Below are 26,317 nucleotides of genomic sequence, written 5' to 3'. Positions count from 1 at the left end.
CAGTGGAACACACTCCCTCAGAGAGTGGTGGAGTCTCCTTCTTTGGAGATTTTTAAATAGAGCCTGGATGGCCATCTGTCACAGGAAGTGCTTTGATTGTGAGTTCCTGCATGGCCGGGGATTGGACTGGGTGGCCCTTGAGGTCTCTTCCAACTCAATGATTCAATGATTCTATTATTCATGTACCTCCATTTAAACTATCAATCCCAGGATTCTATGGAAGGGAGCCATGACAGCTAAAGTGGAATAATAGCACTATAAAGTAGTGTGAACGGATCCCTGGAGCACATAGGGAAAGGCCACTGGGTGTGTTTCCCCTTCAGGAAATGGGGCAAAGCTGGAATGAGGAGGGGTTTCAGCTTAGGGTCTTTCTTGGCAGCCAAGGGTTCTGAAAATGTCATTGTGGCATAAGAAGGAGACATGGAGCTTACATAGTCAGAGTGTAGATGAAATAGGGGCGGGTTACAGATCGCCGAAAAGCGGCGGCCTGCACCCACCCCTTTCCCAGCTGGATTGGGGCCTAAGTGGTCAGAGCGGCGGCCGCTGAGGCCCCGATCCGCCGCTTTCCAGGCTGCGGGGAAGCGGCAAAAGGCCCCTTCCCCGCAGCCTGGAAAGGGGTGCCCTTGGGGCTTCAAGCCCCAAGGACACCCCGCGGTGGTGGGGAGGAGGAGAAAGGGGCCGCTTGGCCCCTTTCTCCTCTGCATCACTGGGCGCAGCCATCTGAAAGCTGGGCCCAGCGATGCAAACGGCAAAAGGAGCTCCGTTTCGGAGCTCCTTTTGAGGCTGGGGAAGGGGCGCACTATGCGCCCTGGTGTGGCGTGACGACGTCACATCCATGCCGCCCCGTATAGAGGCAGCGCGGTCGTGACGTAATGGCAGCGGCCATGTGGAATGGCTGCCGCCATTTTGTGTGCGCTCTGCACGTGCTCGGGTTGGGGGTGTCCGGAAAGGACGCCCCTTTCTAACCCTAGCACGCGCAGAGCACGCACTTTTAGGCCCGTTTGTAACGGGCCAGGGTTTGGAAGGTTTTTGTACCAAACCAAAATGGAAAGGAGGAAAATATCTATAATCATCTTGGATTAGTAGAATTTAGAACAACAAGCTTTTAAATGGTTTGTAGATTTTCAAGTTTTTCCTCTCCGCTCATTCTCTGTACAAACACTCAATATGTCTAGGCTGTTTCTGTGCTTTTAAGGTCTGCAGTGCTTTATGCTGCCAAATGCAGTGCTGGTTTCTTTATCTTAGTACAGGGTTGGGAAACTTTTGGCCTTCTAAGTGTTTGGATCCCCTTCCTTCCTTCCTTCCTTCCTTCCTTCCTTCCTTCCTTCTTTATTTATTTACAGTATTTATACTCTGCTCTTCAGCACTAAAGACTCTCAGAGCGGCTTAGTACAACCCAATCAATAGTAATAATAATAATAATAATAATAATAATAATAATAATACTGTTTAAGGAATTTGGCGATTTGTAGTCCTGAACATTAGGAGAGGTAAAACATCCCACTCCTGTTGTACTGGGATGGTGTGCATGACAGGTTTGGCCTACATAGTCCACAGGGCTATGAACATATGTTTGTGTGCGGGGGAAAAGATATTTGCCTTTTCCTGACTCCTGGACATGTACCAACCTTCCAGCTTGCTTTACCCAGGGGTCATTCTCACAGGCTGGATGAATATCTTCTTGATTCACTCCTGCCCCAGTTTGGAAAGCAATTTCAAAAGACCCCTAGTTTTCATTATGAAAGGGTTTTTTTCCCCCTTACTCTGTGTGATTGGTGTTTTTTTGTTTTTGTTTTTTTTGAGGCAATTGTGGTTCCCACGGGCAGCACCGCTTTAAACTCCCCTGTCAATCAACTGACTTAAGCCCGGCTTGGAAATTGGGGGGGGGGGGTTTGGAGGCGGAGAGAGTGTGAGGCTGAGAGAGTGTGACAAGGAGGATGGCAATGGAGCAAGGCAAGGAGGGTGGAGCAGAGAAGAGGAGGAGACAGAGGCAAGGCTGGGAAGGGAGCTTGGGGCTGGGGAAGGGACACCGTCAGGCTGGGAGGGAGAAAAGGAGGAGGAGGAGAATAACGCAAATGGAGGGCACCGGGACCCAGGGAGGCCCGTGAGAAGGAGGACAGGGCACCTTTTCTTTTCTTTTTTTGTAAATACAATTAAGTGCTTAAGGGACAGAGTGGTTTAGCACCTTTGCAAGTAGTTGCTAAACCATTCTGTCGCTTCATCGCTTAGTATTTTTTTTTTAAAAAAGGAACCAAACATCACACCAATAATGACAAGACAGCACTGGGGGGGGGGGGGATGACATCTCCCAAAAAATGGGGAGGGATGGTAAACAGCCTTCTGCCATTAGTCCCTCACCTCCAGAATGCTACGATTCCCATCTTTCGTTCCCACTTGCTCTACTAGCTTAGGAATTGCGTTTTTTCAAAAGAACCTCTTTTTAACTGGTATCTGGAAAAACTGCTTCTTTTGCTTTTACCTCGCTTCATCATGACAGATTCGATCACATCGCGACAGGAACCAAGTTCAAATGGGAATGAGGGTCATTTAATTCACTCAGCAATCTGATTCTTTTTATCGTGGGAATGGGGCCTCAGTGTTCATTATCAAAGTGCAGAGTACAGCTGACAGACTGAATAATGGAGACATCTCCTGTACCCTTAATTGCTGTGTAGAAGGGGGAATTCCAGCTTGTGCTGCTTGTAACACAACCAGGTTACAAGCAACAATGGCTGAAATTCCCTCTTCTACACGACGATTAAAGATACAGGAGATGTCTCCAATTTTCACTCTGAAGTGAAGTGTCTCCAGTTTTCACTCTGGTAATCCTAGTGTGGGGAAACAATCCTTTGTACTGCAGACTGGACTTACTTTTTATGTTTTTCATTAGAGCAGTAACAGTGGAATCGCCTCAGAGAAACACGATAGAAAGTCAGAAAAGTAACCATCATCACCTTGTCCCATTCTCTGTGGTGTTGCTTTTGTGATGAGCAGCTCCTGCTGAAATAGCTGTTTCTACATAACCATTATATAGACAGGAGCCTCTTCACTATTTCACTTGGTTATCATATCCTTGGATGACAACAATATCATCCATAGGGATTACCAGAGTGAAAAGTGGAGACGCTCCTTTATTTATTTTATTATTTTATTTATATGCTACTTTTCTCCCAGGATGGAACCCAAGGCAGCTTTCAGAACAACAAATTAAAAACATTTACAAAAAGTGTTAAAACCAATTTAAAAGCACTAAAACACTATAAAACTGATTAAAAAGCATACAAAAGTTAAAAACAGATAAAATGTGTATCTATATTAAGAATCTTCCTTGTTTTATCTTTAATTATTGTGCAGAAGTGGCCACTTTAGTAGGTGTTGCATATCACCTGATGGCACGACAAGCAACATCAGATGAAATGCCCTCTTCTATATCACCATTCATCACGTATGGATGTGAGAGCGGGACAGTTAAGAAAGCAGATAAGAGGAAAATCAATTCATTTGAGAGAAGAGTGCTGAGGATACTGTGGACAGCCAAAAAAGACAAACAAATGGGTCCTAGAACAGATCAAGCCAGAAATCTCCCTGGAAGCCAAGATGACTAAACTGAGGCTGTCATACTTTGGCTGCATCATGAGAAGACAAGAGTCATTGAAAAAAGACAATAATGCTAGGAATGGTGGAGGGAAATAGAAAGAGAGGAAGGCTGCATGCTAAATGGGTAAACTCTATTAAAGAGATAAACAGGCATGAATTGATAGGAATTAAGCAGAGCAGTGGAGGACTGGGAGTCTTGGAGATGTCTCATCTACAGGGTCACCACAGGTCGAGATCAACTTGAAGGAGGTTAAGAACAACAAAAATACCACCATTGAAGATACAGGAGTGGAGCCCTCTCCAAGTTTCACTCTGTCAACCCTTTGCTTCCAATCCAGTCTTACTTTGTATTAACCGTGTGTGTGTGTGGTCACTCTAGTCTTCTGTTAGGGAGAGGATGAGCAACTAGAAGGTAGGCTAAAGACATGCTTAGGCCACTGACCTTAATTTGGTAATCCTTCACTTTCTCTCAAAGAGCTCTTCACACAAACAGGCAGAGGATTTTCAGCCTCAAAGAGAGGAACATCTGGTGTTCACCTTTATGGATCTTGAGCACAGGCATCCATTGTGGGAAGGAAGCATAAATGTTTAAGTCTGAATGCCAATGAGGTATTTTGATTTTATTGCTTTCCCAAAGGATACACTTGTGCCATGGATGCTGGGAAGACAGTAGCTAGTTAAATAAGAAGAGCAACTAGTCATGCTGGCACACAACACTGAATGTTCTGAGCTTTATTCCCACATAAATGTTTGCCTGGTGAGACAGGGTACTTATAAATAGTTCCTCTGGTTGGTCCCAGAAAGCAGCCTTGGGCCCCCTAGGAACTGTAAAAGCCAGAGGAACATTGTCAAGATCACAGTTGTAACTGGGTGCTGACTTGAGCAAGTCGCAAACACACGGTGAGAAGGGAAAGAACAGATGGTCTAAATGCCCCCCACCCAGGCTGACCCAAGGCATTTTGTAGACCCTCCAAAGTTTGGCTGGGACAGTCCTGATTAATTCTCTGCCATCACACTTTTTTCAAATGTTTTTACCGTGCCCCAGTTTCTCTCTCCTTCTCCCACTTCCCACTTTGTTCTCATCTAACATCAAATGCTACAAATTGAGTTCAAAATACAAAAGCAGATTACACTCAGCCAACTCATATGGGGAGAGAGGAAAGGGACAGATTCGTGCCCTTCCTAATAGGTTTGAGTAAAAGCAAACTGCTGAAGCTTCTTCTAACTAGTGTGTTTTGTCATCTTGACCACACTCTGATGTTGCTTGGCCACAAATGTCTTGGTTTTCACCTGCGAACTGCTGGACGGCATGGTTATTGCTGCCTGAGACAGAACAGCAGGCAGCACACACTCCCCTCCCCAGCAAGTTGCGCTGTATTCAAAGCCAGTCAAGTTAATTTGGAACCTCCGAGTCAGATTTGTACTAGCACCTTTCCCCCATCTTATTACTAGAAACATATACTGTATTACATTAATAAATTAAAGTTCCTGACCATGGAATTCCCTTCCAAAGGAAGTCAACTGAACTCCATTCTTTCTGAGCGTCTAGCTCGCAGCTGAGACTGTATAACCTTCAGTCCTTAGAACCAGAGATAGCTACTCTGGCTGTTTTAACTGTGTGTGGTTTTTAAAAAACGCTCTGATTTTAATTGTTTTTATTGATTTACCTTTAATGTTTTGTATGTTTTTATGTATGTGTTATGCTTTACCTCAGGGGCCCTGAGACAATAAATAAATGCAATCCATCAATCAGTTAATCAATCAATCAGTTACTGCTACCCATTTCCAATGACACATTTCTTTTGCCTAAGGCAACTATTACACTCTGCCTAATGGTAGGAGGAGCTTTGGCCTCTTAAGTACAGAAATAAGCAGAAATGAGTCTTCATTGTGCTAAACGGGGAAACTCTCAACTCGGCTAGTATACAATTGTTTCATAGATCTGAGAGTATGGAAAGCCCTTGTCAGTGGGTGGTACTTAGTGTACACTGCGCAACTATCAGACAAATTCATCTATGCTTGATTGGAAATTGGAAGAGAGAAGAATCCACACAGCGGGGCGGGGAGTTGTCTGAGCAAGGCAGGTACAATGTGGAGGATCACAGGAGGATGTGCACTGCTTTGCATTTCAAAAGGCAAACTGATTTTTCAGTAAGTGGTTTCCAGTTACTGACACTGCCCTGTTTGTTGAATGATCATACTTGAAAGAAAGATGCACATCAGAAAATCCACAAGGGCATGTGGGAAAAGCTGACTGGAGCTAGAGATCTTCCATTGGGTGTAATTTCAAAATGTATATCTACTCCACATTCTTCAAAAGTATTTCTCCCCTTTCAAAGGGTGAAATCTCAGTCAATGTTCTCCAAGTGGCCATCCAAGGAACACATTTGCCAACATCTGCTACATAAATGGAAATGACCTCAGGGTGCTCTTTTCTTTTCATGTGTCCGGTCCTCAGTAGAAATGCACCTTATGTTGCACCCTGAAGGGATAACAGATTCTAACTGCCTACATGACCTTGTTGCTGTTCCATCATTATAGCATGGGAGAGCACTGTAAAAGTGGTTCTTTGTACTTACAGGGGAAAAAAACACCCAGTAATGTCCTCCTGCTGCTACATATGAGTTCCAGTTCAACAGGACTTTTCTGCTGATTTTGGCTGGCCAGTGGATGTGCTTTGGATGAGGAAATGGTAGTAATCACGATAGATCTGGGCCTTTTCCAGAATCTCTGTTGCTGCAACCTTACTACCCCTCTCTCCCTCCCTCTCTCTCTCTCTCTCTCTCACACACACACACACAAAACCCCGCATGCCCAAATCTCCCTCATCTCCCTTTTCCATTGGTACCAGAGCAACACGCTTTGTTTCAAGTTCTCACTCATTTGACCAAACCTGTGGTTCTGAGAGCCAGTTCAAAAGTTCATAAAAAGTAGGGTAAAGGGTAAGCGACTCCCCCCTTAATCTTCTTCTCCCTTCTTCTCCCCTCTTCTGCCCCCTTCCCAAAGTTTCTCTCCTTTTGCCCTCTACTCGCACACACACAGAGCCAAACCTTTCTCACTGCCCCTGTGCACCTCAAAGCCCGACCCCACCATATAAATGGGGCAGCATCACTAAAACAGAACCAAGGGCAGCCTCTCTTGCCAACCTGGCAGCATGGCAGCCCACTGTCCTGCTATTCCCTCCCCTCCTGGCCTCCACTTCCCTCCTCCTGGTGGACTGCAGCATCCCTGAGCATGGCTGGGGAGCCTTTCTTCACATGGGTTTCCTCGGGAATGGAAGGGAGGGAGGACGACCAGAAGCAGCAAAGGTAGTGCTTAGCTTATGTATTCCCATGTATGCAGTATAGTTTTGGCATTAACAGATGCTCAAATCCTGGAGTGGGTCCAAAGATGTAAAAGCTAAAACTGCAGTCTTGATTGCATACAATTTTTACAGGCAATGCAACTGCAGCTGGAGACAGGTCTTGTGTGACAAGGCATTCAAACTCCTTTAACACTCCAGGATGCTTCATGTAAACTTGTGTAGAGAAGATTCTGTTCCTGCGAGTGTTCATTTCCAGCACTGTTCACCGCCTGGTTCACAAAGCAAGAGTAAATCCCCCCTTGAAATTATGTCTGTCAGTGCCTGGATTAAGCAAAACAAGCTCAAGGATGAGCTGCCTCATTTGAAATGTGTTTTTTCCCCTCAGAGTCTGGAATCTCCCATCCAGCATGCATGGGCTCATGTCTACTGTTTGGCAGGCAGAGTCTACTGGCTTCTTTGCAGGTGGATTTTAAGCATGCAAGGAGAATGTCCTTATTTCATCAGGGGTTTAATGGGTGAGGAGGGCAATGCCAAATCTCCTCTGAATATATCTTGCCAAGAAAACGCCATGGTAAGTTTGCCATAAATTGCAGTCATCTTGAAGGCATATAATAGTAACAAAATTGTACATTAACATTGTTCCCTGTTGTTTTAAACTATATTTTTAGGGATTTGTGTTATAGTGTTCTCATTCTTTTAACTGTATTATGATTATGGCTTATTGTTATGAACAATTGGGCTGGGTTGCTATGTAGCTCATAAAGGCAGTGTAGAAATGGAATAAATAAATGGAAATAAGAAACACTTTAGGAACTTTTCACACAGCTAAAACCTGCCTAAAACCCACCTAAAACCTGGCTCCCAGCTGTGCTCAGCCGGCCAATTTGCAAAGCCAAGAAGCTCCCGACTGAGCATGGGTGGGAGCTGGGTTTTAGGAAGGAGGCGGCATCGACGGCAAAATGCGAACGGTAGTACCTGGCTGCATCCTGGAAGAGGATTCAAACCAGGAAAGGTAAGCCGGGTTTTTTAGCTGTGCGAAAAACTCCAAAGTGACAACTCTATTTTAGAATACTGCTCCCCACTTACCGAACCGCTAGCCAGCATAGGCTCTGGAGACTCTGGTGGTTTTAGCCAAAATATTGACCTTTCCCCTGGGCCCTAGATATGGTATTGGACTTCCATTTCTTTCCTTGGTAAAAATTGCCTGAGAAGGCAACATCCCAAAGTAGTGGTAGGTCTAACTGTTGCATCCACTACATAATTGGTTCCCAGCTGTTTTGGACTTCAGTTGTCAGAAGCCCTACCCAGCTTGGCCAACAGGCAGAAATTTTGAGAGCTAAAAGAGCTGGAGGACCAAAGTCTAAAACATCTGGAGGACCAAAGTTTGGGGACAACTGTACTAGATCCAACTATTACACATGGTCTTCAAAATAATATTGGACTGCAATTCCCATCCTGCCTCCCCACCGGCTATGCTGGCTAGGGTTTAGGGCTGGGGGCTCCAATGTCAGTGGGTTGGTGAGCACACACCAGGCTTTATAGGAGGTAGACAAGGCGCTGAACCTAAGGACAGGGTTCAATGCCCTGGATAACTCTTCTAAAGTTCAGACTGGGATTCAGAGTGGATTCACTGCCCCATTGGCATCAGCACCACCAGCTGCTACTACCGCTCATGGGAAATGAACCTGGAGGGCAACACATTCCCCAATCCTGTGCCAAACTAACAAAGGGAGGCATTTGTGAAATACATTCCTCAATCCTGTGCCAAACTAACAGAGGCATTTTGCCAGCTCAACTATAGTGAGAATGATCCTGCAGGGCCAGCCAGAGGATATGGTTTCCCTTCCCCCAAATGAGCCGACGTGCTTGAAAATGCTGCCCAGCCTCCACCCTTGTCTGCTTGGGAGATGTTCACTCTACCTTGGTGCACAGCCAAAATCTCAGCTGTGCTTTGTCAGTGAAGATTAAGATAGAATTTATTACCAGCACAGTAGCTCAGCAAATGAACAGTCCTGTTGCCTAGAAGCTCCGGCTTTTTAGGTGGTAATTCTGGGAGCTGCAATCCAAAAACCAGGAAAAGCTTGGAAGAGAAAGTTAAGAGGAGTCAAAGGGTCCTTTATAAAAAGACGCGAGGCAACTTTTCCTGCATTAGGAATGGAAAACGTGTGGCTCTCCCAATGTTGACCCACAACTCCCATTGGCTTTTGCCATGAGCCATGCTGGTGGAGGCTGTTGGAATTGCAGCCCAACAATAATGGAGGGTCACATGTTCACTGCCATGTTTTCCAAATGCACCGGCAAAAGGACCAAAGGATGGTTTGGTGAAATTGGTGGTTCTTTACAGTTCTCTACTTCCTTCAGCAGTAGAAAGCTTCAGAGTATAGCAAAGAGCAGCAAAGACTCAGTATGTCAGTACTAAAACTGTCACAGAGCATCCCTCCCCATGTGGTAGGAGCAAGAGCTTGGGATAGTTGTTTTGGGTGAGCTATGTCCTATTGAGAACCAACATGGTATAGTTTTTAAAGGGCTGGACTACAACTCTGGAGATCATGGTTCAAATCCCTGCTTGGCCATGAACATCTACTGGGTGATCTTGGGAAAGTCACCTGCTCTGAACAAATCCTGCCAAGAGAACCCCATGATAGGTTTGCTTTAGGGTCATCATAAGTCAGAAATGACTTGAAGTCACACAACAACAACAACAACAACAACAACATCCTTAATTGCTATGTTCTGGTGTATATTCCCCTTACTCCACTCCCAAGTTGGAGCCCCAAGCAAACATCTGTTCCTCCCCCAACCCCCAAAACTGGCTGGTAATCTCCAGACTTTATCCAAATGCAGAAACAGTATCACAGTTGCTGCAACCACATACTCAAAGCCATAACAGAAGCATGTTGTAACTACTTTGTTGTTGTTGTCTTTAAGTCATTTCTGACATAGGATGACCCTAAGATGAACCTGAGACAGGGGTTCAGAGGAGGTTTTTGTTTTTGACTTCATCTGAGGCTGAGAGAGGGTGTCTTGCCAAGGTCACCCTGTGGGTTTCTGTGGCTGAGTTCAAACCCTCCAGAGTTGTAGTCCAGTGCTGAAAACACTACGCCATGCTGGCTCTTGAACCCATTAATGCCCATTAAAGAAACATCTGTAGCTAATAGATACCTTTGCATCCTGTTTTGAATCATCACTACACACTCTTCTTGCTTCAGGAATGGAGACTCAGAATTGGAGACCTACACTCTGACATTTCCAGTCAGATCTTGACACCTGCAATCCTACTAGGACTGTTCCATTGTAGAAAAGTGGTCCAGGGAGACGAAGCAAAATTATTAGAAAGAAGGAACCAGCAGAAGGCAAAAGAACAAAGAAATGATTGGCAGGAGTAGGAAAGAGTCTTGGAGCAGGAAGGGCAGTGGCCAGTCACAGTGTGGAGAGGTGGAAGCCCTTGATGATGTCTCCCTATACTTTGCATTCCCAAATATATACCCTGTTCTTGTTTTGATTTGTGGTTAACACTCCAATTTCTCTGAAGATGCCTGCCACAGATGCTGGTGAAACGTCAGGAACAAACTCTTTTAGAACATGGCCACATAGCCCACAAAAAACTATGGGTGCCGGCTATGAAAGCCTTCAACTCCACTCCAATGTATGTTTAGGGTTACTTCCTTTTCAGCAGTTATATTTAATGCTGGACAGATATGGAAAAATTGCAAAGTACAACTTCAGTACATCAGTGAAGTTCATATTTCCCTACTTATTTGAAGCACTGTTATTTTTTAAAATCTAAAGAATCTTGATCTAAAATTTAGATGAAGAGTGGACAACTGGTGGCCCTCCAGATGTGGTTGGACTGCAGTTCCCGCCATCTTATCACTATTGGCTATGCTGGCTGATGGCAATGGGAACTGCAGTCTAGGCACATGTAGAGGGTCAGATGCTTCCCATCCATGATGTAAAACCAATAGTGCAATGATGGTCTATTATAAATCCCACTTAACATCATCTCCTCTTCTTCCTCCTCCTCCTGGATGATTCCCCTGCTTTCTGATTATTCCAATCCTTTGGTCATTTGGCTGTAACTGAGTCAGCCAGGTTTGAGTGATGAAGATGGAAAACAGAAAATGTATAGTAGCATTGTGTAAATACATTTTCCTGCACACAAGAGCTCTCTTTGCCAGTTCACCTCCTGCGCTGCCTTTTGTCAGGTTAGAAATCTGATCTTGCCTGACAGATAGCCATAGATTAATTCTGTAATCAAAAGTGCTGATGAAAATAGTTAGTGGCACAGGGAAGCTCTCTCAGTTTGCTTTCAGACAAGCACGCAAGATGAAGTCATGGCCACTTTCTGGACTCCATAAGCAGGATGACCATTTGCCTCATTGCTTCAAAACTGGATGAACAGCAGGATTGTTATCATCATCCTGCCAGGGAAAATGGCAAAATGTGAAGAAATCCCTACTCCTACAAGAGAAGTTGAGAACATAAAATGGTTTTTTTTTTTTTTTTGGGGGGGGGGGGGTCTGGCTTCCTTTGTAGGAAACTCTCCATTATTCTTCCTGCAGCCCTCAGAAAAGCCTTGTCTGCACTGGCCTTAATCTAGGTGTATGCCAGATTTTTGAGAGGTGAACTATTTGCCTATCACTGCATACTTGGCTGAAGAGCAGGGTATAAATACTATAAATAAATAAATAAATAAATAAATAAATAAATAATACTGCCTGCATGTGAAAAGAAAGGGTGGCTGCTGGAACAATTCCTGCATGGGGATTGTCCTCATTTCTGGTTTCTTCTCCTGTTTTGATTAATGCCTCTTCTCTCCTTGCAGTTCACCCTTGAACTAGACACTTTCCCCAACATCTCCTGTCTTCCCACCCGCTGGTCTTGTTTGAACAACATTTAGTGAATAAAACAGATAAAAAAGGAACAATACATCGTAAAAACTTCAAGGAGAAGGGGTACCATAATAGGAGCTGGTGCAAATGTATTTCAGGAAAGGCTAGGTCTCAGCTTTGCATCTGGTTTATGGCAGATACAAAACCTGGAGTAGATTCCCTGCCCGCCTGACACTGGAGTCATCAGTCACCAGCCAGCATAATCAAAGGAATCTGCTAAAGCAGGGTGGGATTCCTGAAGCTTTAGTAGGTGGGTATAAGAGATAATTTTTTTACTGGAGCAGCTTTTTCTCATATTTGCATGATGAACTGTGCATGGCAAAATCTCCCTTCCTCTTTTCTATCTGCTCATACTGGGACTGATTCTTTAGGACAGCCCTACCACAGTATCTTTAATATGTGTTGAACTACAACTCCCATCTGGCAGTCCTATTCTGCTGGGGGTGATGGGAGGTGTAGCTAGTACAAGTGGCTTCCAATAGGAGAGTGCTGTCTTATGAACATTTCTACAACTGTCCTCCTTCCCTCAAGTGCTGACCCAAGACATTTTGCTGCATGGAGCCCAAATGGCATCCTCCACAATTAGGGCCCATGTTTGAAAGGCTCTTGATGTCTTAGAACATGAACCAATGGGTTCAAATTTCAAGAAAAAAGAATTCTACCTAAACATTAGGAAGACCTTCTTTACTAGAAATACAAAAACAAAACCTGCTTGACAATGCCTTGGGGTGTGGATGGGGGTGTACCTTCTTTGGAGGTCTTTAAATGGAAGTTGGGTGGCAATCTTTCAAAACTGCTTTAGCTGTGTTTTCCTGTATAACAGTGGGTCGGACTAGATAGCCCTTGTGTTTCCTTCCAACTCCTGATTTTATAATTATCCAGACATTAATTCTCCCTGACCCTGCAACCCAAGGGCAGCCTTGGTTTGAGGAAACATGCAGAAGACAAAAGACAATTTACAGCTCTTTGTTGAGTTGGGTTTCTCCCAGCACCAGCCTGAGGGCAGACTGGTTGTATAGTTAAGAGTGCTGCAGTGGTTAGCCAAACACTGGAGTGGAAGGCCAGGACACAACCAGAAAACATCTGCGAGGTTCCCTCCAGGAATAGTGATGGGTTGGTCAGAGATGATGGAGGAAAAATGGTAAGGTTATGGGATCAGAAGCAAATTCAGGAAGAAGGACAGATCTATGTGACAACTAGAGATCTATTTAGACATACAGCCAGATGCATTTACCTACTGCATGGCCACACTGTCAATGTTGGCCAGGTCATTCTGAGAGTTGTAGTCCATCAGCAAGTTATGGTCACCTTTTCATCCACTATTTGTATATCTGAAGAGGATCCTTACAGGCCTCTGAGGATATTGCTGTACCTGCGTAGGCTGTGTAATTTTGCAATTTCAAATCCTGCATGATCAAAGTTTTTGGTCCTCTACAAGGAGACTCTGCTTCCCACTTTGGACCTTCCTACAACATGTGTGCAGAAGCACTGCCAGGAGAATACACACTGTATTTTCCTGTTTCTGGTTAGCAATGCTTTTAGGATGGTAAGTACTGCTGTCATGCTGCAATATTTAGTTAAATTAAGAACTTGGATTCTTCATGATGTGATGATGGCTGCTATAGGTCTTTGAAAAACAATTAGGTGGCCAGATTGACTAACTGCATTATTAGCAAGGCTTGCAAAAAGTTACTCTTTTGGAATACAGTTCCCAGAACCCACCATTCTAGTGGCTGTGCTAGCTGGAGGATTCTGGAAGCTGTAATCCAAAGAAGGAACATTTTACTAGCGACTAGTAAGATTTAGGTCTTGCATTTCCTTCACTGAGCTCAAAGCAATCTCTTCCATCTGGTTTAGCTCCACAACAGTTCTGGAAGGTAGATCAGGCTGAGAGAGAGCAACAGGCTTTGAGTCAACCAATGAGCATCCTGACTCAGTGGACACAAGAGTCCAGGGGCCCATTCACAGTGCACACTTATAGCACTGTTATTCCATGTTAACTGGCATAGCTGAATATTTGAAGAAAGGTTTGGTGAATATACTGGTTTGGTTTATAGTTTAGTCAGAGGTACCAAAGGAGCTCTCTGGATGAGAATCCTGAATGCCCTTCCCTAAACAGCCAATCTCAGGATCCCATAGGAGGCAACAGAAAGACAGCCGACCTCACTAAGCTACAGGGCTCAGCAACTGAAAAGTTACATATGTACCTTCTGTTATTTTGCAGGTAGTATAAGTGAGGATGGTAAACAGATAGTCTCCAAAATGTTGTGTTCCCATTAGGTGATGAGAAAAGGAAGGTAGGCCCTTATCACACATGAGACTGGAACTCAAATCCAGAGCCAATTCAAATTGAAGGGGAAGCAGGGTCACTTCGAATCCAAGGCAATTCACGTGATGAACTATCACACATGAAGAACGAAATTGTGGTCATTCCTGAGTCAAAGCGGAGTGAGTTAAATTACCACACCGGTACATACCATGTGGATTCACCAATGCAAATTGGGACCCTTGCGCATGCTCAGTGGGGCTCTGAATGCTTTGTACACCTTTGCACTACCAGGGTGAAGAAGGGGGCCGCTTCCTGGTTCCACTTTCACTGAATGCTAGCCTCACGTGAATGACAGCTTCATGTTACTTCCTCCCTTTTATTTTCCCATCCCTGGCAGCCAAATTCAAACAGATCCTTCGTGTCAGAGCCCCCATCCATTTCAGCCACATCTACATCTATCCTCCTGTCATTCTCCTCATCCATTTCAGCTATATCTATCCTCCTGTCATGCTCCTGATCTATTTCAGCCACATCTACATCTATCCTCCTGTCATTCTCCTCATCTATTTCAGTCACATCTACATCTATCCTCCTGTCATTCTCCTCATCTATTTCAGCCACATCTACATCTATCCTCCTGTCATTCTCCTCATCTATTTCAGCCACATCTACATCTATCCTCCTGTCATTCTCCTCATCTATTTCAGCCACATCTACATCTATCCTCCTGTCATTCTCCTCATCTATTTCAGCCACATCTACATCTATCCTCCTGTCATTCTCCTCATCTATTTCAGCCACATCTACATCTATCCTCCTGTCATTCTCCTCATCTATTTCAGCCACATCTACATCTATCCTCCTGTCTTTCTCCTCATCTATTTCAGCCACATCTACATCTATCCTCCTGTCATTCTCCTCATCTATTTCAGCCACATCTACATCTATCCTCCTGTCATTCTCCTCATCTATTTCAGCCACATCTACATCTATCCTCCTGTCATTCTCCTCATCTATTTCAGCCACATCTACATCTATCCTCCTGTCATTCTCCTCATCTATTTCAGCCACATCTACATCTATCCTCCTATCATTCTCCTCATCTATTTCAGCCACATTTACATCTATCCTCCTGTCATTCTCCTCATCTATTTCAGTCACATCTACATATATCCTCCTGTCATTCTCCTCATCTATTTCAGCCACATCTACATCTATCCTCCTGTCATTCTCCTCATCTATTTCAGCCACATCTACATCTATCCTCCTGTCATTCTCCTCATCTATTTCAGCCACATCTATATCTATCCTCCTGTCATTCTCCTCATCTATTTCAGCCACATCTATATCTATCCTCCTGTCATTCTCCTCATCTATTTCAGCCACATCTACATCTATCCTCCTGTCATTCTCCTCATCTATTTCAGCCACATCTACATCTATCCTCCTGTCATTCTCCTCATCTATTTCAGCCACATCTATATCTATCCTCCTGTCATTCTCCTCATCTATTTCAGCCACATCTACATCTATCCTCCTGTCATTCTCCTCATCTATTTCAGCCACATCTATATCTATCCTCCTGTCATTCTCCTCATCTATTTCAGCCACATCTATATCTATCTTCCTATCATTCTCCTCATCTATTTCAGCCACATCTGTATCTAACTTCCTGTCATTCTCCTCTTTTTCAGCCACATCTATATCTATCCTCCTGTCATTCTCCTTATCTATTTCAGCCACATCTATATCTATCCTCCTGTCATTCTCCTCATCTATTTCAGTCACATCTACATATATCCTCCTGTCATTCTCCTCATCTATTTCAGCCACATCTACATCTATCCTCCTGTCATTCTCCTCATCTATTTCAGCCACATCTACATCTATCCTCCTGTCATTCTCCTCATCTATTTCAGCCACATCTATATCTATCCTCCTGTCATTCTCCTCATCTATTTCAGCCACATCTACATCTATCCTCCTGTCATTCTCCTCATCTATTTCAGCCACATCTATATCTATCCTCCTGTCATTCTCCTCATCTATTTCAGCCACATCTATATCTATCTTCCTATCATTCTCCTCATCTATTTCAGCCACATCTGTATCTAACTTCCTGTCATTCTCCTCTTTTTCAGCCACATCTATATCTATCCTCCTGTCATTCTCCTTATCTATTTCAGCCACATCTATATCTATCCTCCTGTCATTCTCCTTATCTATTTCAGCCACATCTATATCTATCTTCCTGTCATTCTCCTCATCTATTTCAGCCAACATCTACATCTATCCTCCTGTCATTCTCATCTATTTCAGCCACATCTATATCTATCCTCCTGTCATTCTCCTCATGCATTTCAGCCACATCTACACCTATTCTCTGTGTCAGAGCCCCATCCATTTATTATTATTATTATTATTATTATTCACTGCAAAATAATCAGTGTAGAAGCTGCAGATTTACTTGGAAGTAAATCCTTTGGATCTGAAGGAGAGCCATTTTGGAGAAGTGCAGAAATGATCCGGTTTCCCTTATTCTCCATGCTCCCTAAAGTACCACCTCCCTGAATCCAATCGACTCTCCTTCCCTTTGTAACAGTTGCCTTCTCTTAGGTTGCATCTGCACTGGGGAAATAATCCAGTTTGACTGCACTTTAACTGTCCTGGCTCAGTTCTATGGAATTCTAGGAACTGTAATGTCGTGAGACATTGAGCCTTCACTGCCAGAGAGTCTGGTGCCTCAGCAAACTAATAACAACTTCTTCTTCTTCTTCTTCTTCTTCTTCTTCTTCTTCTAAAAACAAATTATTATTATTTTAAAAACAATTTTTATTATACTTATTATAATTATTCTCCATGCTCCCTAAAGTACCACCTCCCAGAATCCAATCCACTCTTCTTCTCTTTGCAACAGTTGCCTTCTCTCAAGTTGCATCCGTACTGGGGGAATAATTCGGTTTGACTCCACTTTAACTGTCCTTGTGGGGTCCTTGGCTTGAAGCTATGTAATTCTGGGAGTTGAAGTTTGTTGCTTCCCCCCAGCCTCCGATGGCCCCCTCCATTGCTCCCATCTCTCCCCTCCCCAGCCTCCTGTTTCATTCCCTCCATCCCTGTCATCTACATCTAAATCTACCCTTCTGAGCACCAGAAGCAAATGGGGCAAAATTGCAGCACAGCATCATGGGAAATGTGGGACCTTGGAGATTTGGGGTGTGTGTACCAGGACGGAAGCAAAGTTGCATTCCACACCAGGCCAATTCAGAGTGAAATCAAAGTGAGGTTAGAAGCAATTTTTGTGAATTCGCTTGTTACCGAATTCACCAAAATGAGGAGTCACTTTGGATTGACTACGGAAGCGCCTCGGAACAACCCCTCACAGAAAGCAATCACGTGAGATAATACATCACGTTATTGCGTGAATCCACATGGTTGGACCCGCAGTGGCTTCAGATCAGAGCTGCAAAACCCTCCGTGTGATAAGGCTCGTAGTCTTTATGCCAGCTATTTTAACCCAGTTAGGCAACACTCATACTCCAACTTGTAAAGGGTGACCATTAAGACTAAGATCTGATAACTCTCCCTGTCTGCAAAAAGTCTTTTCTTAATAGCCATGGTGGCCCCAAGGTATTTGGGGAGCTGTAGCCCAAGAAAGTAATTTTTCCAGACTTTGATCAATCTAGCCTTCTATGACAACTGAATTTTTATTTTTTTCAAAATTTCTTTTGGCTTAATTTAATTTCTGTATCTACCAACAGCACTTCTCAATATATCTAATAAAGCTTTTAGTATCTGTATGGTTTTTGCTATGTATATTCCCATATGTCTATCATGGAGCTCATACTTGGTCATTGCTTTCAGCTACCTCTTTAGCTTCAGCAACTGAGTTATCATGTGTCTTCTTCAGATAACCACATGAGATCAGAGAACACATTTATCAGTTTATAAATTACAGCTATTTAATGAGCAATAAATCAATATTTTCCCTCACTTCTTGAACACAGCCCTTGTGTTTTTCATCAGAGTGCTGTATCAACTGTGGGGATTATCATATCTTCTGAGCTTTTGAAAGAACTCACATGTTTCATGTCTGTATAAAGTGTGACCATTTTCAGCCAGATAGCACAGACCTTAATCTTGTGATAAGGTGCACAGTGCATGGCTGCCTAAGTAGCACAGCACCTTTGGGTATTTTCTTGTGACATCTTTAGTGATGAAGACACTGCTCTCCCACTGCATACCAGCACATCTTTCTTGAAACTTTCTTTAAACCAAATTGTTATTTAAAAAGAAAAGTTGTGTTTGCAGTTTTTTTCCCCATTAGAAGGACATATACAGTGACACTGAACAATAAAACAACAAAATGATGAATGTGTAGTAAGGCTAACTGCCACAACAAAGGGTTGTCATTTTATGAAAATTTAACTTGCCAAGAAGCCTTTGGATTAACTGACCTATTTGGTGTTTCATTTTTCTCTGTTGTATGACAATACCTTTGAAGGATGAGTTATTGGAACATATTCAGGATATAGTTTAGCATTTTGCTTGTTAATGTCAGCGCAAACATAGCACCCATGTGAATGTAACATCTACCTTCAATTTTTAGATACTGAAATAAAAGCTGGTATTGTACTTGTTTAAGATCACACTGTAAACCTGAGGTCCCTACACCCTACCTTGAGTCCGGCACCCATGAGTTTTGCTTTCTAGCCCTTTTTCTGAAGGGCTGTCAGAGGACAGTGGTCCATTTGAAGTCATTCTTTCACCAGAAAGACTGTCCTGCTCACATCCAAGTTAAGATTTGTTGTTGTTGTGTGTCTTCAAGTTGTTTCCAACTTATGGAGACTCTAAGGTGACCCTATCATGGGAATTTCTAGGAGTGAGAGTGTGTCAGTTGCCCAAAGTCACTCAGTGGATTTCATAGTTGAGCAGGGAATCAAACCCTGATCTTCAGAGCTGTAGTCCAAGCTCAGACTGCTACACTATATTGGCACCCAAGTTAAGGATAAAGTACCATAATTAGTGAAAACACTGGGGGCCTTGAAATTGCCCCTCAGCTGTTGTTAGCCCTTGGAGAGTAGGCACCCAAGTCACAGTCTCTCCCTATGGGATACAACGTATTATATTTTAAAGCTTTATATTATAGGAATTGTTTAGAGAAATGAAACAAAAGATGCAAATTGTACACAAAAGTGTTCATTCAGCATTCAGTTTGTGTGTTTCATCAGGTAATACCATGATATTCAACATAATTCTTCACTTAAAGTATGAATACTGCTTCTGTCTCTCTACACATTTTAAGGGGATCAGAAAAGATATAAAACAATTGTAATAATTCATCATGATTACAGTAATTCAACAACTTCTTCTTCTTCTTCTTCTTCTTGTAGTGCTGGCACTAAGAAGGGCATCAGTTCTGGACAATGTGCCACCAGCAACAGACATGGTTTGCTAGCAGTAGTAATGGCAATGAATATCAGTAGACTGATGGTCTATGAGCTGAGAGCTAGCATGGTGTAGTGGTTTAAGAGCTGGACTATGACTCTGGAGGTGAGGGTTTGAATCCTTGCTCAGTCATGGGAACCTATTAGATGATCTTGGGCAAGTCACACTCTCTTAGCCTCAGAGGAAGGCAAAGGCAACCCCCCTCCGAATAAATCTTGGCAAGAAAACTCAGCATTATGTTTGCTTTAGGGGCTCCATAAGTTAGAAATGACTTGAAGGCACACAACAGCAGCAAAAACAGTAACAGAAATATGCAGATTGTGTATCCTCATTCTCTGCAAAATAACTCTTTGAATAAAGTCGACAAACCTGTATTTGAACTGTCTGAAGACTTGGATTAATTACCTGGCTGTATCTGGCTTCCATAAGATTTCCACAGGGAAGGCACCAAATGCAGAAAGCCAGGAAATGTAGGACCTTAGACTGTATTTTCAGAGAGTACCCATAAAGGAGACAAGGAGGAAAGCGGCAACATTTATTGTAATACAGCCTTCCACAGTCTGTAGTTATAAAATGCAGTATTTGAAGCTGTGCTGTTGCTCTGCTGGCTTTAGCTTTGTATATATTTGTATAATTATTTGGAGGCTGTGTATTAACCTCTTGCCCTCAATATATTAAGTTCAGAAATGTCATCATGCTACTGTTACTAAAAATGGACTTGTGAGGGTGAAAAGCAGGAGTGAACAGATGCTTGAGGCTAGTAGGCTACATTAGCCCCCATCATAGAGGGTGTGGAAGGCCACAACCTCTTCTTATTTCCCCTACCCCAAATATCCTCTATGGGGCCTGGGGGGCACTTGTGCCCTTTTGGCGGGAAGGGTTGGGCCATTTTAGGCCCAAGAGAAGAGCTTTTTTAAAAAATTGTGTCAATGTTTTGACTAATGGGGACTACATATATGGCCCTGGAGGCAACATAGAATCAGTGGACTTTATCACACAGAGGAAACTGAGCAAAATCAGGGGTTTAAACAGCGATTATACCAGACAAAACACAAATTCACAATTAAGATTTTCACATGATGTCACTATTAAACAGGAAATAAAGAGGCGATAAACAGCAACAAATCATTCACAGGGATATCCCGAAAATGATTTGTTGCTGTTTATTGCCTGTTTATTAGCGATGTGTGTGAAAATCTTAATTGAGAATTCGTGTTTTGGCTGGGATAATCACTGTTTAAACCTCCAATTCCCCCACAATTTTCCCAGTGTGATAAACCCCACAGAGTTGGAAGAGGCTCAAGAGGCATTCAGTCCAAACCCCTGCTATTCAGTAACACACATTCAAAGCACCCCTGACAGATGGCCATCTAGCCTGTGTTTAAAAACCTACAAAGACAGAGATGTCACCACACTCCGAGGGAGTTTGTTCCACTGTCGAACAGCTCTTACAGTCAGGAAGTTCTTTCTAATGTTGAGGTGGAATCTCTTTTCTTGTAGTTTGCATCCATTGCTCTGGGTCCGAGTCTCTGGAACAGCAGAAAACAAGCCTGTTCCATCCTCAACGTGACACCCCTTTAGATACTTAAACAGGGCTATCATATCTCCTCTTAATCTTCTCTTTTGCAGGCTAAACATACCCAGCTCCCTCAGTCACTAAAATCCCTTTTTATGCTGATATTCCTGACTAACATGGCCTCTCTCCACAGGGCATGGTTTCCAGACCCTTCACCATTTTGATTACCCTCCTCTGGACATGCTCCAGCTTGTCAAAAATCCTTTTTGAATTGTGGTGCCCTGTGTCCCACTTTCTCACAATGGGTCCATGCAGCTGTGGTAGAAGCAGGAAGCAGCACTAGTAGACAACCATGAAAAGGCTTTGTGTTTTAGAAAAAGGTGAAAGGATGCTCACCAAGGGTCACAATGTGTTGGGGGCCGGTGGTATGCATCCATTTAACACTTTTGCTTTTAACATTCCTTTGGGACTCTAGCCAGATAGGTAAATGCCTCTATGTTACAACTATGTTTTCAGAAAGAATGTTAAGAAATGCGTTGTAAGAGCTCAATCGTTAAATGGAACTGAAGCTCCATGAAAATGCATGGCTTTCCTGTATATCAATTAAATCCCATTACATGGAGGAAATGTTTCTATTTCCAAGGGCAACCTCTTGAATCCTAAGCCCTGAAGTCATCAGTTTCTATTAAACATCAGGCTCTTTTAAAATGTGAATGGGATACAGAATGAATAGAACATTAACAAAATATTAAGTGGATTATGAGCTGGTGCAGATATGTTTTTGACCTTGACATATTTTTGGAGTGCACCTCCCACCTCTGTTGAGCTTTGGTCATTCCATGTGGAGTGGATGAGAGTTGCAGCCCAACAACATCTGAAAGACCATATGGTGCCTATTCCTGGATTAGTCAGTTCCCCATTCTATGGGTGATCCTATCTTACTAGATGGTGCTATATTACATGCAGATTCAACAAACACAGAATGGTGACACTTATAACAAGGAACAGATGTATAAAGATTAAAGAAAACCACAAGACAGCATATTGGCAGCATACATAAGTCATACAAATAATACAGAGGAAAATTACAACAGGGATCAGCCAGTATGTTGGATAGTAAACAAGAGGATTTAGTACGATTAGGAGGAAAACATTCACAAATCACTTTTCATAGCACCAAAAGCCTATTTTATAAAATACACGGTTATGTGTTATGTATTAATATTTATTATTTTATACAGTGCCATTTTTGTGTGCATGGCAGTTAACAGACAATCCAATTGGTGAACAGCTTCGTGCCCCCAAGGGACCCTTACAGTTTAAAACAGGCTTGGGAGGAATGGAGTTAAATGGATGGGAGTCAGTAAAGAGCTGCATCTTCTGTTAACCACCCAGCCCTACACTGTGGTGGCACAAGCTATGTTTCCTTCCACTGCTTTTAATTTTCTGTCTGCGGCTTGCAACAGAGAAATGATGCATATGCAGTGCAGTATTTTTGTTTTTTTGTTTTCTTGTCTGTTTCTCATTTATAATAAAATCAATTTAATTACAGAAAGAGAGAGAGAGAGATGATTTCTGTGTATGAAATCGAAGTGAAATATAACAGTCAGGCTTTTCCCACAATCATTAAAAAAGAGAGAGAAGCCAAGAGGAATTGTCATGGATTGAATCTTATGGGGACTAGAAAGTTGAATTCTGAAGTATTGCTTCAAAGGCTAATCAGTTACTGTGTGTGTACATTTCTTTTCCAAAAATACTATTTTCTTTTGCTTTGAAAATGAATTTTAAAGTATTTTGAGATTATGGTAAATGATTATAGTTTAATTTGATTTTTTGAAAGTGTTGTCAGATACACTTTCCCCCCAGCTGAATAATGCACATTTGATAGAGATTTTAAAAAACAAAAAATACCATCTCTTAAAAAAACCACCCCCTGCTCTTGTGCCTTCAAAGACAGAGTGATTTCACATTCAATAAGAGCAACAATTCTTCTTCACTAAAGGAAAATTCTACCTTCTCCCTCCTCTCATCAAGTGCCCTTTAAAGGCACAGGTGCCACAAATGCTGTGGGTTTTGTTTGTTTGTTCCTAATCAGGTGGCAATCCTACTTTCTGTAAATCTTCAAAGCTAGAAGTAATTCCAAATTTAATTAATTCAAAGGAAATTAAAAGGAATTTAGTGAATTCAAAGGAAAAGAACAAAAACTCTTTTTATAACATCATGCTTATCCTGGTGCAGTATTGCCAATTCTGAAGCAGTAATCATATGCACAGTTAAGCCTGTATAAATCTCATTCAGTTCCATGAGAATTATTCACTTATAATTGCCCACAGGGATTATGCCCTGAATGTATAATAAAGACTCAAACTTCATGCACACTTATTTATAAGGAAGCCCTATGGAACTCAGTGGGCCTTAAAACTGAGTTTTAAAACTGACTAAAACTCCCACACACCCACATATCCACAAACATAATATCTTAGGCATCAGCAGATGTTCAGAAATGCGCATACTGATGATATATGTTTTTGATAAATCATTTGTTTTGTTGTTGTTGTTGCACTTGCTTTACATATTCAGGCTTTGCCTAAATCTCCTTGAAAGACTCTCCTGTAATCTCATGACTCCTGGAGTTGGATCTGTAAAGGGGAGGAAACACTAGATCATAATACAAGACTCACGACAAAACAGTGAGAGTTGGAAACACTGTTGATATAATTCCAGAGAAACTCCAGGCTAGAGGAGTTAACAGCAGAGAAAAGCAGAAATGATGGACAAGACTAGAATCAGACCCATAGTTAAGATTTAAAAATCTAGGCTAAGTTTACTGTGATCAGACGTATCCCGTAAGGATGTGGTTCTGAATGGATCATGCGGATACAATTCTGGACCTAGATCCTGCAAGCACTTATGCACACACATCACTAGTGTTTTGAATAAAACAAGGGCACAGAGTTACTCATAAGTGGCATATGGGCACAAAAGTACTTGCAGAGTTCAAATACTAGAGCTTTCAATGGTCACTTGAGTATAAAAGATGGAAACAAACAAATTCAGCATCATTTGATGGAATGTCCTCTGCAAGGCAAACAAACATTGTTAGTCTCCAGAGCTATACATGTGTATGAACTGTAACAGTCGTGATCTATTTAACTTTTTTCCCCCTGGGGAAATTAAAGATATTCCCTCCCCCCGTCACAGTGTACATGATTTAAATTTGCCTGTCTATATTTCAGGTAGAGTGCTTATGCACGCCTGGTGTTCTATAGCTTTGCTGGCCTTAGCTATAGAAATAATAAAGCACTTCCACTCACTAATATGTACAAGGGATAATTAAAGGAGACAGATGTAGTTCTCTTGGGTGCTATCTTGTCCTGCTGCCAGTTTATTCCTCTTGGAGAAACAGCATTTCAGGTCTGTGGGAGGGGCTCTGTCACTTTGCTGTTGGTCCTGCTGCCGCTGCCACCGCCGCCGTCACCTGGGGGTTCCTGGGGGGGGGGGAAGCAAAAGAAACATCTTTCTAGTCCGATTCCTCTTGTGCAGTTTTGACCAGTCAATTTAAATGATTGTTCAACATCTATGTAACTGGGTTGTTGCTGTACTCCCTCAAATCATTTCTTTTGAAAAAAATTATTATTATTAATAGAATTAAACACAAGTAGCTCAGCAAATAAAGACATCACTGTTCCATTTATCCTCTCCTTCAGTAGTTCAATCCAAAAATCCAGTTCTTTTTACATTTAAATTCCCCTCCCCTTTCCTCTTTTCTTTTTACCTTCTCTGTGTTTGTTTGCCTTCAAGTCATTTCTAACTTATAGTGACCCTAGGGTGACCCTATTTTCTTGACAAGATTTGTTCAGACGAGGTTTGCCACTGCCTTCTTCTGAGGCTGAGAGCATGGCTTGTACCCAGGGTCACCCAATGGGTCTCCAAAGGTGTAGTCCAACACTAAAGCCACTAGGCCACGCTGGCTCCTCTTTTTACTTTACAGGATTGAATTTATCCATTATATTTCTATGCCTTGTTTCTTCTTTATCAACACTTCCTTTCTTGCTATTCTACCTAATACAGTACATAACCACTCATAATAACTGAATCTACACCAGAAATGGGGGACCAATGGCTCTCCAGGTGCTGTTGGAAACCAACTCCTGTCAGACCCACTGGTTGGGGCTAATGGAACTTGCAGTTCAACAACATCCACCAAGGGTACCAATTCTCCACCCAGGCTTTTCACAAAAGCAGAAAAGATGCACCATCTGCTGTAGACATAGTACACCCACTAGACTGACAGAAATATATTTACAAACAGTACTATCTTATACATCTTTCGTCTGGATTCGTGGGGGTTAGGGGTGGAGGACCCTCACAAATTTGAAAAATTCGTAAATAATGGGGGGGGGGGGGCAAACTAGCAAGCTGTTTGAGACACTGGAAGGGCATGAGAGAGCATGCTGGCTGCTTCTTCCTTCAGTCTGAAGGCTTGAGCGAGAAGGAAGGAGGGTGCTTTTGCCATCTCCCCCTTCAATCCTAAGGCTTCAGGGAGCTCAATTATTCCCAGATCCCTAGCTGTGTGAGCGCATCCTTCCGGATTTTCCCTCACTCTCTGGGAGGGACGGAGAGGGAGGAGTCCACGCGCATATAGCTAGGGACAAGTTGTGAATAATCAAATCCGTGAATCCCGAAGCTGCAAGTCTGGAGGGATGACTGTACATATCTATGCAGTATAGCCAACTTGAGTTTGACAGGACCTATTTCCAGATAAGTATCCTATCTCCTGGGTAAACATGTATAGGATCATACTTTTAGTAACACAGCACTGATTCTGTAGACATGTTTGGGCAATATTATCTATTATATTTTAAATCCCAGCCTTACCCTAAGAATCAAAGTCCTAGCCCAGTCTTGCTTTATCTTCTCAACAGATCTGTGAGGGAGGCTTGGCTGAGAGACAGTAAATGTCCCTAGGTCACCAGAGCATCCTGTTGAAGTTTAGCACTCCTGACACTATACCGCACAAGATATTCAGTGATAATAAAACAATGAGGTAAACATATCTAAGTTGTTGTGTGTCATGAAGTCATTTCTGACTTATGCTGACCCTATGGTGAACTTCATGAGGTTTTCTTGGCAAAATTTGTTCGGAGGGGCTTGCCTTTTTCGGAGGCTGAGAGTGTGTGACATGCCCAAGATCACCCAGTGGGCTTCCATGTCTGGGTGAGGGTTTCAAACCCTGCTCTCCAGAGTTGTAGTGCAGTACTGAAACCACTCCATTCTAGCTCTCCTGAGATTCT

The 26,317-nt window shown here is 42.7% G+C and overlaps 1 protein-coding gene across 2 annotated transcripts in view; it reads right to left on the bottom strand.

Annotated features, from left to right (window-relative positions):
• Nucleotides 1-22,015: 22,015 nt before the first annotated feature.
• CYGB (cytoglobin) overlaps nucleotides 22,016-26,317 on the bottom strand; it is a 73,160-nt gene continuing 68,858 nt past the window's right edge. For both annotated transcript variants that reach the window (XM_089535172.1, XM_089535181.1), the window contains exon 4: nucleotides 22,016-24,511. In XM_089535172.1, coding sequence (XP_089391298.1) covers nucleotides 24,457-24,511 — 55 coding nt within the window. In that variant the 3' untranslated portion in view covers nucleotides 22,016-24,456. The remainder of the gene's footprint in view (nucleotides 24,512-26,317) is intronic.

The sequence above is a fragment of the Sceloporus occidentalis genome, unplaced genomic scaffold, assembly GCF_023333645.1.
Source record: "Sceloporus occidentalis isolate IW3139 unplaced genomic scaffold, rSceOcc1.0.p SCAF_1, whole genome shotgun sequence".
Classification (NCBI taxonomy): Eukaryota; Metazoa; Chordata; class Lepidosauria; order Squamata; family Phrynosomatidae; genus Sceloporus; species Sceloporus occidentalis.
Note: the sequence above shows the minus strand (reverse complement) of the source record. Positions and strands in the feature narration are given on the sequence as shown.